This window comes from Strix aluco, chromosome 2 (assembly GCF_031877795.1).
Source record: "Strix aluco isolate bStrAlu1 chromosome 2, bStrAlu1.hap1, whole genome shotgun sequence".
NCBI lineage: Eukaryota > Metazoa > Chordata > Aves > Strigiformes > Strigidae > Strix > Strix aluco.
The window spans coordinates 122,045,060-122,060,458 of NC_133932.1; the positions used below are offsets into that span (position 1 = coordinate 122,045,060).

The following is a 15,399-nucleotide window of genomic DNA, read 5'->3' on the forward strand; positions in this document are numbered from 1 at the left end:
TCTGCAAAGGAGAGAGAGAAGCTTATCTTTGTCTGAAACACAGCCAAGAACAATATATCAATGTCCATACATATTTAACTCTAAGCACTGACTCAGGATTTGTCTTGCTGAGGTGTAATTTTGGAAGTTGAGGTATGGAAGTCATTTTTCTTCAATAAAAGTACCTGCTATCAGAAGGTGATTGGTAGCCCTGTTTTGCCTATATTTTTGCTGCTTGTAAAACAGTTAATGCAATGCTTTCCTGAAGTCTCATGTAATGTTGTTACGTTACCATGACACACTTATGAAAATAAAAACACTGTTGTCAGGGTGATGTAGCCAAATTATTGCCACCTTGTTTTTCCAGTATTCAGTTGAAAAAGATATATTTTTTTTATGTTTTAACCAGAAGTTTTAATGTCATTGTAAGTAATGAAGAAAACAATAGCCAAGCGATCATATGCAAATTCATGTAAAGAAGGTAGTATGAGTAAAATAGATAGCACTGAAAATAGATTTGTCCTTCAGGTTCTGCAAGGGACAATGGTGAGAAAGTAAGAGAGGGTTTTGTAATGATGAGAACCACTTTGATATTATTACTTGAAATAGCTGCAAGCAGAAGCTGTAGATAATAATCTTCAAACTGCAGAGGTTGAAAGCTCCGAGAAGCCAAGAATGACTGCAGCTGCCTTGAGTGATGGTGGAACAAAGCCATATAGTTGTGAATAGTTTATGTAGATGAAATATAATCAGAGTCAAAATGTGCAGTCATCAGGTTTGAGATCCAAGAAGCAGGTGGTACACATGTCTATCTCAGGGTTTTGGAGGGGTTCCCTGGCATCAACCATCTCAAAGAATCATAGACTAAAGAAACAGTTTTGATATCTACAATTAGATAACACAAGGGGACCGTCACTTTGAACACAAAATTATTCCTTGTCTGCGGTCTTCTCCAAACATTCAATGAGGCAGATTGTTCCTGTTTTAAAATAATGCTTCAGAACTCAATGCCACTTTTTTCTGGAAGTGCTAAATGGAAGCTAATGACAGAGAGGAAATGATTTCCAAGTTTTGCAACTGGCAACTGTTACCAGAGGATCCATGAGCTTTTAAAATCCATTTTTATGTAATTTAGATCATGGCTTGTCAATAACTGGGCAACCAAATGCGTAGAGAATGTGGCCAAGGTAGCCCACTGATCCTGAATTATTTATGACCTGATCATAGCATTTGCAGATCTCTTTACTGTTAATTTAAAAAAATCTGCATTAAGAATTTCACCAGTAATGTTTTGCTTTTGTATTCCTATAATTATTAACATTGTAAGGGCCTGAAGTTTCAGTGGTCACATAGTGACACTATAGTGTGATGGGGTTTCTTAACTTCTACTAATCTTATGTACCGAAGAAATCAGTACAGTTTTGCTGGCTCAAATTTGAGAGAAAGGAACATTTTAAGGAAGAAGAAACAGTAACAATATTGAATAAACTATCTTGTGACTTCTGAGATAATTTGAATACTTTTCTATAGCAAATGAAAAGCATTAAAATACCATGTATATTGAGTGTGGATCTGAAAGCAGCTCTGTTCCTTCCTGAGTGAAGGAGGATTTTACTGACGAATTAGCAGATTATGTGATCAATTTTCTGTTTTCCATTCCTAAGAATATGTATGGTCCAATGCAGCATTGAGTCTAGAGAGCATCAGCTGAGCAGCTGCTCTTCCATTTTTCCTTTCAGTTGCCAACTTAAAAAATGCATAGCAGATACTGAGTCACTGTAAAATGGTGAGCTTAGGCATTGATCCATCTTCTTTAAATCTTTTCATTGTAAATTCTGTTATTAGAAATTAAAATCTTGGTATGCTGTCTCTTCAGTCCACTTTCCTTACCTGCCCATTCACGCTGATCATTAGCTATTCACTACATGTGTGAGTTTAGTAACCATTCTGTAATGCTGCCTTTTTTTCCATTTTTCATGGTTTAATTATTCCAGTTGGAAATGAATAAGACTGCCAAAAGATAACAGAAACTATTTCTTTATTATTTAAATAATGATTGCCCATCACTGGTCAGACAAGTGGATTGGGATTCAGGTAACCACATGTCAGTATCTACAATTTTGACATCTGTATCTAATCTAGTCCTCACAGGCTCCCTTTATAGACAATGGAGAGAAAAAAGCATTTTTTGGATGCAATGTCATCCTAAATTAAGCTTCTAAATTAGATCAGATGATTTGCACCCTAAAAATGCTAGTTTTAGTTGACTGTAAATGGAAAGAAAAGTGACTAGCTTAGATGTTTGTTTTGTAGATGTCCAAAGGTAGATGAGATGTATCTCATCCCTGTGCCCAGATTAATCATAGATACCCAGAGGATTTGTGCAATGACACTTCCAATGTTAATGTACAGTGGCTGTGTTCTTTGTTGTACAGGACATATAGTGCCATTCAGTGCTTTGCACAGATGAGTGAGTCCTGTTCAGCACAAGCACCAAAAACAGTACAGCCATGTTAGGACTACATTGCAAACGGATTAGATTACCCTGCTTCTCACCTTGGCTAAGTAGTACCAGGGTGTTAGCATGTCCACATTCTTTCTCGAATGGATCGGTTTGGGGAACAGCATTTGATTGTAGACATACAGAGGTGGTGTTTAATATTTATGTTAGAAGATAAATGTAATGGCCTTGACCAGATTAGGTCTTGATATGCAAAGCAGCATATATCATATTACAAATAATAATAATAATAATATCTATTCTTGCTCCAGCAAGCTCAAAAGGAGCTAGTTTACAAATAATAATATATATATACGTGTAAAATATAAATAAATATAATGAAAAGGGAGAAACCTGAATGGAAGTAGCATTATTTAGAAATGACACATGGTAGGGCCTCTTGCATTAAAGAGGGTTGAAAAAAGATGACAGATGTTGAATGCTGAGACATTTTTTAGGTTCTGCAGTTAATTTAGGACATTGCCTTAATGGTGATTTTTCCTGTGGGTTTTTCCCCTTAGGATGATTTCCAGCATGCAGCCTCAGAAACCAACTGGGAGTCAGTCACAAGCTCTGTCTCAGTAAGTAATTTGTTACTATTTTGCTCGTGGATGGATAGATAGGATGGCTTGAATCCAACTCACTAAAATGGCACCTGCACAGACGAACCATGTATTCACCTTTGGCAGAGGATGAAATAACCGTTTATCCAACTCATACTGGGGAGTCAACCAGTGTGTTTTTAAGAAGAAAAGATTCAGGATATGCCATCAGCTGTTGTTACCACATGAGATAGTCATTGGGAAACCCTTGCTTTCAAACTCATCCTGCCAAGATGAAAATACAAGATATAAACTCCTTATAATTTTCATTCGCAGAATGTCTTGACCTAAATCAAAGACTGTACTTAAAACAGGCTGGCAGGAAAATGGATCTAACTTTTCACTGTCAGTACGAAGACTTTTTTAAAGTGTTTGAAATACAGTGTTCTATCTGAAGCCTCCATATTCAGCAGTGAAATGCAACTTTGGGAAAAAAAGAAAAAAAAAAAAAAAAGGAGAACGAGTAATCCAGTGTAAAATTTTATTTTTCTCTTTCTTATGTTTGATTTGTGTCACTGGCCAAAAATCTGTCCCCTCTTTCATTTCCCAGGTTAAATACTGAGGAATGACAATGTAGCGTCAGAATTCATAATACAGGCAGTCCTCTTCTGTGCTGGTCAGCATCATGTCACAGCTCTTGTAAACTCCTCTTAAAACACATTCTACTGATTAGTGTCCAAGCAAGGCAGCAAGTAGAGACAAAATTCTGTATTGCTAAAATTAGAAGAGGAAGCCAATTAGAAGCTAATCTCACCCATGTTTACTCTTGAGTTTGCAAATGACACTTGTCCTTCATGATATGATGCATTGATGGCCTTGAACTAATTGTGCTGAATGTCCTGAGTAGTAATGCTAGCAGGGCTGAGATCTAGTGAATGTGACAAGCAGGAGATGCTAAAACACTGTTTTACTGAAAGACATAAACCCCATTTTTCATTCTAATATAGGGTTGGAAAAAAAATCTATGTGATAGAATATTTTGTTTAAAAATATGGTAAACTGACGTTTGAAAATGTAAGCCTAGGGCTCCCTCATCAGGTAACGATGAAAATGAGATCAAGTACATGGTAAATGCCATGTTAGTTATCTTTAACATTATAAGATGCACAATACACCAAACAATAATCCAGTATTCTTTTCATATTGAAAAAAACCTGTATTTATCTTTCACATCTATTTGTTTCTGAAAAGTTGTTAGTATGTTACAGGTAGGGAAGTTCAGTACAAATATTACAGGTAGCAAGCTGGTGGCCAAGGTCACATGGAAGCCTACAGCTAAACCAGAAGCAAAACTCCAGTTTCACTGTTTTTCCCATGCCATCCCTTCTCTAATAGAACATACCTTCTTCCACTGGGACTGCATTACACCCACTAGCCCTTTCTTATCCTCAGGGAAAATAAAGTAGAGACATTGAGTAATTTTTCCCAAAGGCACCATGGAAAACGTCTAACATCTGAATTTTTCATGGATTCTGCTGTAGGCCTGAGGGGCAGAAGTACAAACTCAGACCTTCTAGTTGCTGGCAAGGTGTCATACTGTTCTACTGATACTCCCTGAGGATATTCTGATAGCATGGCAGAGCTAAGTTTTTCCCCTCAAACCCACAGGCAACCCAAAGACTCATTTTAGGATCTAGGTACATTACAATTCTCAGAATGAAAATTTGAGACCGAGCAAATTCTTTCTTCCTTGTCTGAAGTCATATCACAGAGTCATATTTTGGTGGTTTTTTGTCTCAGAAAGCAAAACCCAATATTTCTGCCCTTAACCCAGCATCGCAAATCCACAAAAAAGAAGGAAAAAAAATCACTCCTTATTAAGTTAGTTTCCATTATTTGTGAAGTAATGCTATGACCATCAAACAACTGTGGTGCACATTGAACTGCCTGTCAGCTTCACATACAGATAGAAAATAGGAAAGAATGTAGGAACAGAAATAAAGTATACGAGCACTGACAAAAAAAGACACCTTTGTGTCCCATGAAATTAAAAAGCATTCAGTGCTTTTCAGAAATGTAGAAGAGATACATAATGTGTAAAATCTTTGCTCTTCATTGATTCTTGCATTTCACTCTTCCTCTTGACCTCTCTTTGGATATGATCTCAGAAACCAGATTATGACTAGCACAAGCTCTTCTAAAACTAGTGCCTCGTTCTTGGCAGGACAAAAGAGAGGCAGTTGGGTTGGCAGCTTTGAAGTTGCTTTTGGGCCTGTCACATGATGTCACTGCCAATAGGTTATCTGAGCTGTTGAAATAATTCCTTTTGACTTGGCTGTCACTGAGAAAAAGTTAAGCTTTCTCCTCTGTGTGAACGAGGTTGCTTAAATCTTTTGAGTAGGAGCTTTTATATGAAAATAAAATGGGGAATCCCTGCTGCCTGTATGAGTTTGAAATGCCCTGCAAATTCACAGCCTGACCTGCATTTCTGTAATGAAATGCACAGTTGAACATGTGAAAAAAACTCTTGCATCGTCTAAACCACACACTTATGGTCTGGTTTTTATGTTGCTGTTTCTTCAGCATCCTTGCATCATCTCCCCCACTTTTGAAAGGCAGTCGGGGACTGACATTTTTCTGTTGGGCTTCAGTCACAGATGAGCCATGAGCTCCACAGAGCTCTCTTCAGTAAGCAAGTAGCATTTGTGTGCTTTTTTCTTTTGTAACCTCAAAGACAGTGTTAGCACACTGCATGATGCCTGCCCACAGCACAATCTCTCCTGCAGCATTGTTTTAGATAATAATGCTGTGTTCACTTTGCTGGCATGAGCTTTTCAACTCCTGGGGCTTCTGTCTCTCTGACGATCTCTATTCCAAGCCACTTAGAAGTCAGGAGGGATGCTTTGAGGTATGCCTTCTCTTTTAGTGAGTCATGAATTTTTGCAGCCATCTGCACTGTGTCTTATTTAGCACTGCATTGTAGAGGCACTGCAGTCACAACTGGGCCCTCTGAAACTTCTTGTGCTTCTTGGTGATAAGCAGTAAAGCGCAGCTATGCTTTCTTGACCACCCTATTGTAATGTTTTCTATTTCTTCTCTTTCTCCTTTTTAATAATTTGGACTGTCTGTACTTTTAGCAAACATATGCAGTAAAATATCAAAGATTGTTACTTTTGTGATATAACTCACCATTAAAGACAAATGTTTTATTTTAGAAGACACATATACTTTGAAACTATTTTTATAAGCATTGAAGGACACAGTCCTGCAAACAAGTGAGTAACTTTACTCAAATGAATTGACCTTTCAATTACTACCCAACTGAGTGAAGTTAATCATAAAGATTAATACTTTAACATATGCATTTACTTGGGAGATGAAGCAAAAACATTATTTTGGGGAGTCATTAATTTTAAATGGTATATTTCTGCTACATTACTTCAGAGCTGGGTTTGTGTGAGAGAAGAGGGTTTCTAGGGTTTTTCCCCCGATGTTTTAACTTATAAGACCAAACTCCCAACAACTCTTGTGATATATTGTGCTTCTTGTTGGACAAAATCAGGTATTTTGATTGTGGTCCTTCAGAAAGTAACAGATCTGCATTTATAGTTTTTCTTGCACATATTTTACACATACTATCCGGCTTTGTGCTTGGACAAGGGAAAAAGTGATACCAGGGTAGTGAGTATTGTGATTCTAAATAACAATTATTAAACATTTTTAAAGTCGTCTCCAGTAAAAATGAAATTGCTACAATCTTTCTGTCAAAGTCATGTTGTGCCACAAGTTCAGTGGAAACCAAATATGCTCAGAGAATGGTACTTTGCCCTTCCTAGTGGGAAGTAATATTTCATGTGGTATTATGATACAGTTGTGAGGATATGACTATGTTGGTAATCCCAATATTCATTGTTACATTGCTGAGATCCAAATATCATGTTTTTTCTCATTTGCTTAGTAACTTGTATGTTTGGTAAAAGGGTGGGAGAATTAGCATTCATTGGTGTTTCATAATACATTTAATTCTTGGGAATAAAGGGCCATCTTTTCAAGTCTTAAACCAAGACAAATTTGTTGTCCAAATTGACCAGGGAAAGAAAGTCTAGTGGACTTGTTGTCTTTGTCTTTCTGTGCTGTGGTTTCTGATATGCCTATTATGGATGTACTGACAGAGCTGGTGGAGATCTGAAGGCACCACCCCAGCACTACAAGGCACCTCTGATCTGTGGTCATGGCCATCACAGTGGTTTCAAAAGACATTTCCGTTACATCTTTGTATATGTGCAAACCATCGTCCCCTTTGAGGAGTGGGTGTGCATGTTGGCAGTCCAGCAGTGGCACTGCTTCCACACATTGCATCTCCTCCAGGATTTACTTGGGAGTTTTGTGGTGTCTCTTCTGCTTGCAAAAGGAAAATATAAGCATAAAAGAGCCTGGCCCAGCTAAGAACTTCAGAAGATGGCCCAAAGTAGCTGTTTCAGTCAATAATGAGACAAGTTCCTCAGTAACTGTTTTCAATTGTTTTAAGTGGTGCTGTAATTTATTCCAAGTACACTGAGATGTATGTCACTCTTAGGGGGTATCCTATCCCTCTCCATCAGTGACTGACCCTACGCTCACAGCAGAAGCACTGGATCAGACCATTGCTGCATTTGACACGGTGGAGGATCTGCTCAAACACTTTAACCCAGACTCGTGGCAAGAAGATCTCGAGAATTTGTACACAGACAGTGGCCACCATTATCGAGGCAGGAGCTACCATGACAGGAAGTCCAAAGGTAGGAAACGACACTATATACATACTTTGGGGCAAGATCAGGATATTCCTTCACTCCTCATAGAATGTCCATTGGTCAGGTATTAGATTCTGGTCCCTGTGTTCCTGTTGGAGTCACAGGGAAGGTACCACCTGTTAAAACCAGGGATAAGTCATTTAATCCCTAATATTTTTCTGAGTAGAATCTTGCCTGAGAAATCAGACTGATAACTGCCATTGTTATGATGAATTCAAAAATAAAAACCTAGGCCCGTGTGTAAAGGACAGATGGTTCTTAGCTTCACCCTCTTAAACATTGTTTGTGTGTAAGGCATGGGGCTCCTAATTACCTGCACTATCATCCTTCTTTAAATACCCTGCTTAGGGATTGTTCTCTGTTGAGTGAGGAATAATCACTTTTATCACATTGTGCTTAGGGAAGCATCTGGTGCAGACACCTGTATGTGCAGCTGTTTTTTTAGGATGTGAACATCTCACTGTTTTTCATTATGTTGGCGGGGAACGTTATTATGGTTTAACATCTTTGTCTGTAAATGAGCAAAGCACACATTTCTGGGTTATGTTTCGTGTTTCCTCCTGGTAGTTCAAATCATCCACCAAATGGTAAAGTAAATGGATGTTAAGCTAGCAGTACAAACCCATAATGATAAAGAAACGCTATTTAGAAGAGACAGTGGTGCTCTCGGGTAACTATGCACTGAAGAGCCTGATGAAATTGCCCTTTATGTGCAGGTACAGATCTAGGAGGTCTGTTAGGGTTCTCAAAGATGACAGTTGCTGTAGTTTTCACAGAAGATCTGGAGTGAAATATTTTATCTGAGGTCTCTTGTTAATATTGTCTTCCATTTCCAAGTTATGTATTCATATGCATTCTTCTTTAGAACTTTAAAATCGTAATGCCCGAATGACAGTTCTGATTCTGTGCAATCCACCATTTATTTACATCTCAAATCCCCTCCGCCCTACATTAAGCATGTGCTGAGCAGGGAGAAAGTATTTTAATTCTGTATTTGTAACTTACTCACCATCAAATGATGAGGCTTTGATCTTAAAAGGGATGTATAGGCTGCATCTCTATTAGGGAAAATAGTGTTGAGGAGCGTTCCCAGGCCCTGAAGTCCAATCACCATGTTGCTAAATTGTCACCCTGGTCTCTGCTTAGTTTTGGCCTAAGCCAAGTGTTATTCTCCCAGGTTATTTCTGAGCATGAACCAGGAGTTGGCAGAGTCAGCTGCCATTCCTAGTAGGTAGTTTGCACGTGGTCACCTTGTCTTGGAGAGTAAGAGATAAATGGTAGGAATGTGGGCTGTCCCATGGTTGTTGGCCTTTGTACAGGAGAATGACTTCAGGCACATACAGTGTATTAGTAGATGCACAGCCAACTTGGTGTAGTTTCCCAGACTTACTGGCCATCTCTGTTTTTCGGCTCAGCACTTCAAAGGAATCTGCCATAAAGGCCTGAGCACCCATAGAGTGAAAACTGAACCCCTTTACTTTGTTCTATACTGGCATGTCAGAAATTTCAGGCAACCACAACAACCCATGTTTTGTGAAAACTGTCACCTAACTGCATCATTTCTGAGATCAGTTTGATCACATTTAGGGGTCTGTGAAACATGATCTGTGCATCCCTTATTCCCAGAATGGATTTGGCACTGATAGACATGTATACTGAAGAAATAAAGGGTCTGTTTTGATTTTAATAGAAGCTGATTAGAAACCTGGATCCTGTACTGGTTCTGCTCTCCAGATTTCATTTGATTCTCAGATCATATTTGGCCTAGTTCCCCGTATATTTAAATGACCGTATAGACATATAAAATATCATTTTCTGCTTTATTGATGTTGATCATGTAGACTAGAGGTATCAATTGGATCTGGTAGTGGTAGGAAAATTCAGATATATAAAGGTTTATCCATTTAATATAAATGTCATTCAGCTTCTTGCATAACAAAGCACTGTAAAAAACATAAAATAGTCATTATTTTAACACTTGATTTATTTTAATAGGAATTTTTGTTGTTGTTTTAGTTATAGGAATAAGAAAAAGGTTTTATAACAGTTTTTCTTTTGTCTTCAAACTAAAGGCCAAATTCCCTGATTGTTAGCAGCCCTCTGGACAGAAGTACCTCACCATAATCAAATCCTTAAAAAATTTCTCTTAAGAATTTTTATTTAGTCATAAACTTCTGACAAGATTAAAGGCTTGTTCTTGGATGATGTCAGGAGTATGGAATAGCTTTAACAAGTCCTTAAATTAGAAATGCTTGGTGGCTTTTAAACACAGACACTGTGGATCTCTGAGGAATGTTTATAGGCATTAGGATAACCTTGCAGCAAAGAGAGCAATAGATTATATCGTCATTTATTTCAGATATCTATCTCTTTCTGCTTTCAGCTTGGGTTTTATTTTTTATCCTTAGCTAGAACAGCCCTGAGGCAGACAAGAACAATTTGATGTAATCTCTGCCTATCTTTCACAGCATTTTCAGAACAAGTCATATAAATGGTGTAAATGAATGACTAATGATTTTGCTCCTATCCAACTCTCTTCCCATACCAAATTGTGCCACAAAATTGAGCTTAAGATGTGGTGTTGCTGAATACCAGTTCTGATAATGGGGTTATGTGATAAATATTGGGGGATTTTAACATTTAAATAGGTTTTCCTATGTTACAATTTGAGTCTAGTACCTCTTGTCCTTTCAAAGAAGACTGTCTCCATCTTTACTCCCTCCCATCATGTATTTATACACATCGATATACACATATACAGGTCAATCCCTCCCTGGATACCTCCTGCAAGAAACCTAAAGAAGAAGAGTGTGTTGATTAAATCTATATGTATGATAACTCCATTCCATCTACAAAATCTGATCTCACACCTCTACAACACTGATGCAACTCTATTAAGTTAAATGCATTCCTTTTCATTTATGCTGTTGAAGTGAGATACTGGTATCAGGTGTGTCTCACTAATAACCACATGAAGTTTGAAATCTAATTCTGCGTATGTTCCGTGGGATTTGCTGTTAATCACTCCAGTAAAAGGTAACTATAGAATCACAGTGAAACCCAGACTGGCAGAGAAGGACAAAAAAGAAAGGGGAAGACACACATTCACATTTTCAAAATCCTTAAATGAGAGGCCTTGTATAAGCTATAAACTACAGTGTACACCTCCTCTATGAAAATATGACAAGGTGTTTCAAATAACCTTTGCCAGCAGTTGTAAATATATTCAAAAGGATTCGCTAGCCATTGCAACGTTTTAGAAACTCTGAAAGTATGAATATTCAACCTTAAACTTATCCCAGACTCTTAGGGAAAAAGCAGGTCATACCGAATAAAGTATATCCTTTAAAATAATTACTTTTGCATTGCAGTAATATGTTGTAACTGACCTTAGTGTCATAGTAATTTGTCTATTACAAATATAAAGCATCTCTAAAAGGATATCACTGACTACTGGGTTATTTAATACTGCTCTTAGCAAGAACACAAGTAGAAATAAAAAAGAAAACAGCCATATTCTACAATTATGTTGAATTTCCAGACAAATAGGTTTCTATTCTTTTAGGGAGTCATAAAGAGCATCCAGACGTGTTTGAAGGAAACCTCTTCATCCTACAGTTTAAATATTTGAAAGCATCAATGTATCTGCTTGATCATAGTAGAAGAGCTCCTCAGAGATACTGTTGTAAACAGTTCCAACCATCAATTAGACATTATTTAACTTTTTCCACATGCTTGTTTGCATTCATCTTTTGTTGTTCACTTTGAAGTTTTACATCCCATTGTAAAAGGCTTTATAGTTTAAAAAAGACCTCTGCCTGTGAAATGTCTTGTGTAAAAATGAGGAAAGAAAGGAGAAAGAGAAAGTTCACTGTTTCTCATCATAGAAGTAGATCCAGATGTCTAGGGGATGGTACCTAGAGAAAGGGGTCATCTTTAAAAAGGAATGGTGTTGGGGTTTTTTTCACAAATAAATCTAGGAAGCAGGAACACATTTACATACATTTGGGTAATTAACAAGACTACATACGCCTCTGAGCTCATTTTCTTTTTTGGAAATAATATGCAAGAAACCTTTGGCTATCAGAAGAAATTAATCAGGTGGGACATTTTTGCAGCAACACCTGTCTGCAATGACAGCTTTACAAGTTAAATAAATAAACACTTGCTGCCATAGCCACACTGCTCTCTAGAAGGGGAGTAGCGAGATGAGACCACAAGTCTTCATGGAATGTTTCTGCTGTCCATTGCCAAACAGGTTCCCAAGATCAGGCAAGTTTCTCTCTGTCCTTAATAATAGTTTTTAGTTGCCACCACTTACAGTGGTCTAGCAAGAAGGTAAAATTTTAACTCAGGAATGTAATTTATCAGGGGTTTGCAAACAGTGGCCAGTAAAATACTGCAAACATCCATGTACTCTTCCTTGAAAGGTTCTGGGATGGCTGCCAGCAAGTTTCAGTGCACCAGACAGGGAGTGCAGGCATCACAACTGCTGAATGCCCTCTCCTTCACAGCAAATGTGAATATTCCAAGTAGATGGAATACCTTGTCAAATAGCTGCTAATTTAAAGTATTCCCTGTGCTTAAAAAAAGTTATATTTCTTCTACCCTTCTTCAGTTGGAAACCAAGTTGTCTGTTGCATGCAAACTACACACATTCATTCATTTCACAATCTAATTCAGATCTACATCCATACTCTTCTCACTCTGTGGCAAACTAGGTTTTTCTTCATGCTTTACATGACATTTTTGTTGGTCACTGCAGTGAAATCTTTTTTTATTAAACCATTTTTTAAAATTCTAGTGAAACTTGCAGCATATTATTTATCACTGGAATAAGCTGTTCAGTTCCATTGATTCCAGTGAAGGTATGTGCATTTACGCCACTGATAGTTTGGCTTGCTTTTGCTACTTGACCCATACCCCAGCTGGTTTGCCAGTCTATAACAGGCCTATATATTGTGAACCTTGTTTCATGTGAACAATTATAATCCCACTGAAATTCTGATCTCTCATTCCTCTAAAATAATAGTTGCTGTATTGAGGAGGTTTGTCTTAGCATTGTGATTCTGTAGTAAATCCATATTGCAACATCTTCTCCTCAGCTCCCACGAGAAAGACTTGGACAGCTCCCAGAGTTTTCAGGTATATTTAACAAAGTGCTTATTGTGGTATCATTAAGCATGTGCAGTGAAACAGTGAAAACCATCAACCATATGGTTGAGGTTTTCACTGAGGACTAAAAGCCACAGGGTTTGGTCAATATTTGGTATGGAGAAGAGTAATTTCATCAGTGTCAGTGCATTTAGGTGGTTTCATCAGTGGAAGATGTGACTGTTTAGCATATGTATGGGACTGCATTTTCCAACTCAGTTCAGCCACACCATAGCTTCAGTCAGCTACAGCACTGCTCTGAATGTCTTTGACTGCTTCTACAGTACCTCTACTCTTCCTGACACAGCCCTGGCATACACCTTTATGCTAGCAGAGCATGAATGCTGGGGGGAAGGGGTTCAATATATTCATAGGTCTGAGAAATTCCATGCTCTACAGGAGGATTTTTTTTAAGCCTAGTGAGAATTAAAACAGCAGCACAACAACCTTTGTTATAAACTGTAAGCCACACATGAAAAGGGATGAGAGTCAAACTAGAACTGAGCTCTGGATCCCCACTTGACACACAGTACTTCAATCACACTGCAGTTCCATCCCTTGCTGATGCACAAAACATGAACAGGGGCAAGCTAACAAGTTCATGAGTACATGTCTTCAGCCGCCAAAAAGAGCACAAGATTTAGAAATTTTAGCAGAATTGGCACTGGTTTGCATACCTTTGGCAGGAGACCCAAGGACATGTAGAATTCTGCTTGACAACCAGGGGAGGATGTTCAGTAGCTGGGAAGTCTCTGCACCCATTCCCTGAATAATGTGGGCAAGTCCCTTCAGTAAGAGTTAGGTATTTTAATATCCTTGAGGACCTAGGCCTTATAGTTTGTCTACATACAGATGCTTCTTAACGTGGCCTGTCATCAACATAGTTTGATGCTGAATGTCATGCTGAAATCTGGTTCCACACATCCATATTGCCTTCATAACAGATTGCCTTCATAACAGACCAAAATCATCCTTTTAAGCCTTATCTGTCCATATGGATAGTGATGTCAATACCCTTTCAGGAAGTACAGCAGACATATAGGCATCGTGGCAGTTTAGTATCAATCGTAGATCAATAGAATATATTGGTTACAAATGCACTCTGTGGATCATCTCTTCCAAACCTCTGCTCAGTGCAGGACCAACCTCAAAGTTAAATCAGGTTACTTTGGGCCTTCTCTAGTTATGTTTTCAATATTTCCAACTAGAGCAATTCCACAAGCTTTTGGATAAGTTGTCCCAGTGTTTGACCACCCTCATGGTGATTAGTTTTTCTTTAGAGCTCACTGAAATGTCCCTTGCTGCAACTTGTGATTTTTGCACCTTGTGTTTTTGCTGTGCACATCCAAGAAGAGAATGGCTCCATCCTTCCTGTAGCCCCATTTTGATAGCTGGAGATGGTTATTAGAACCCCCTTTAGTCTTCTTTCCAGACTAAACAAATCTGGTTCCCTCAGCCTCACTGTGACTGTTTTGAACAAGAACCTTAACCACCATGGTCACCCTTCACTGAACTCCTAGTTTGTTCATCCTTCTGCTGAAGGGAGCTAAAAACTGGACACAGTACTCCAGATGGAGGTTCATGAGAGCTGAATGAAGGGGACTATTCATCTCCCTCAACCTGCTGCCACATTCTTCCTAATGCAGCTCAGTGTGCAGCCTCTGTCACTGCAAGGCAAACAGCTGACTCATGTTCAACCTGCTGTCTACCAGGATGCCAAGGCTTTTTCTGGAAAGCTTCTGCTTAGCCAGTGTGTCCCCAGTCTGGACTGATGCATGGGTTTATTTCATGTCAGGCACAGGAATTTCCATTTGTCATCACTGAGCCTCATGAGGTTCTTGTCAGCATATTTCTCCAGCCTGCTGAGGTCCTTCTGAAAGACAGTCCTGCAGCACGTGGACAAATTTCCCTAATGTGATGTCACTGGAAAACGTGCTGAGGGTTCACATCATTCCATTCTTCAGATCATTAGTGAAGATCTTTAGCAGTATTGACCCCAACATTACCCCCTGGGGAACACTGCTAGTAACCAGTCACCGGTTGTACTTGGAATTGCTGACTATTTTGCTCAAGACTCTTGGACTTTCCGGTTATCTACTGAATTTGTAGTCCGCCTATCCCATTATATCTCGACAGTTTGCTGCAAGGATGCTATGGATCACTATCAAAAATCAGCAGATGCCTCTGCTGCTTTAACCTCATCCAGCAAGATGGTTGTCTCATCATAGCAGAGTCTCAGGTTGGTTCATCAGAATTTGCCCTTGGTAAATCTATTCTGTCTGTTCCCAGTCACCCTCATCTTTCATGTGCCTGGACATTGCTTCCAGGAGGATTTACCCCTTAATTTTACTGTGGGCTGAGGTTAAGCTGACTGCTCTGCACCTGCCTCAATCCCTCTTGCCTTGCCTGTAGATGGCCTTGATATGTGTTT

At 38.7% G+C, this 15,399-nt stretch overlaps 1 protein-coding gene across 5 annotated transcripts in view; it reads left to right on the forward strand.

The window, feature by feature from the left end:
* Nucleotides 1–15,399, forward strand: part of PDGFD (platelet derived growth factor D) — a 146,650-nt gene that overhangs the window by 110,247 nt on the left and 21,004 nt on the right. For 4 of the 5 annotated variants that reach the window (XM_074816173.1, XM_074816174.1, XM_074816178.1 and 1 more), the window contains exons 4-5: nt 3,001–3,060; nt 7,598–7,799. In XM_074816173.1, coding sequence (XP_074672274.1) covers nt 3,001–3,060; nt 7,598–7,799 — 262 coding nt within the window. The remainder of the gene's footprint in view (nt 1–3,000; nt 3,061–7,597; nt 7,800–15,399) is intronic. The other variant, XM_074816177.1, reaches the window with a different exon arrangement.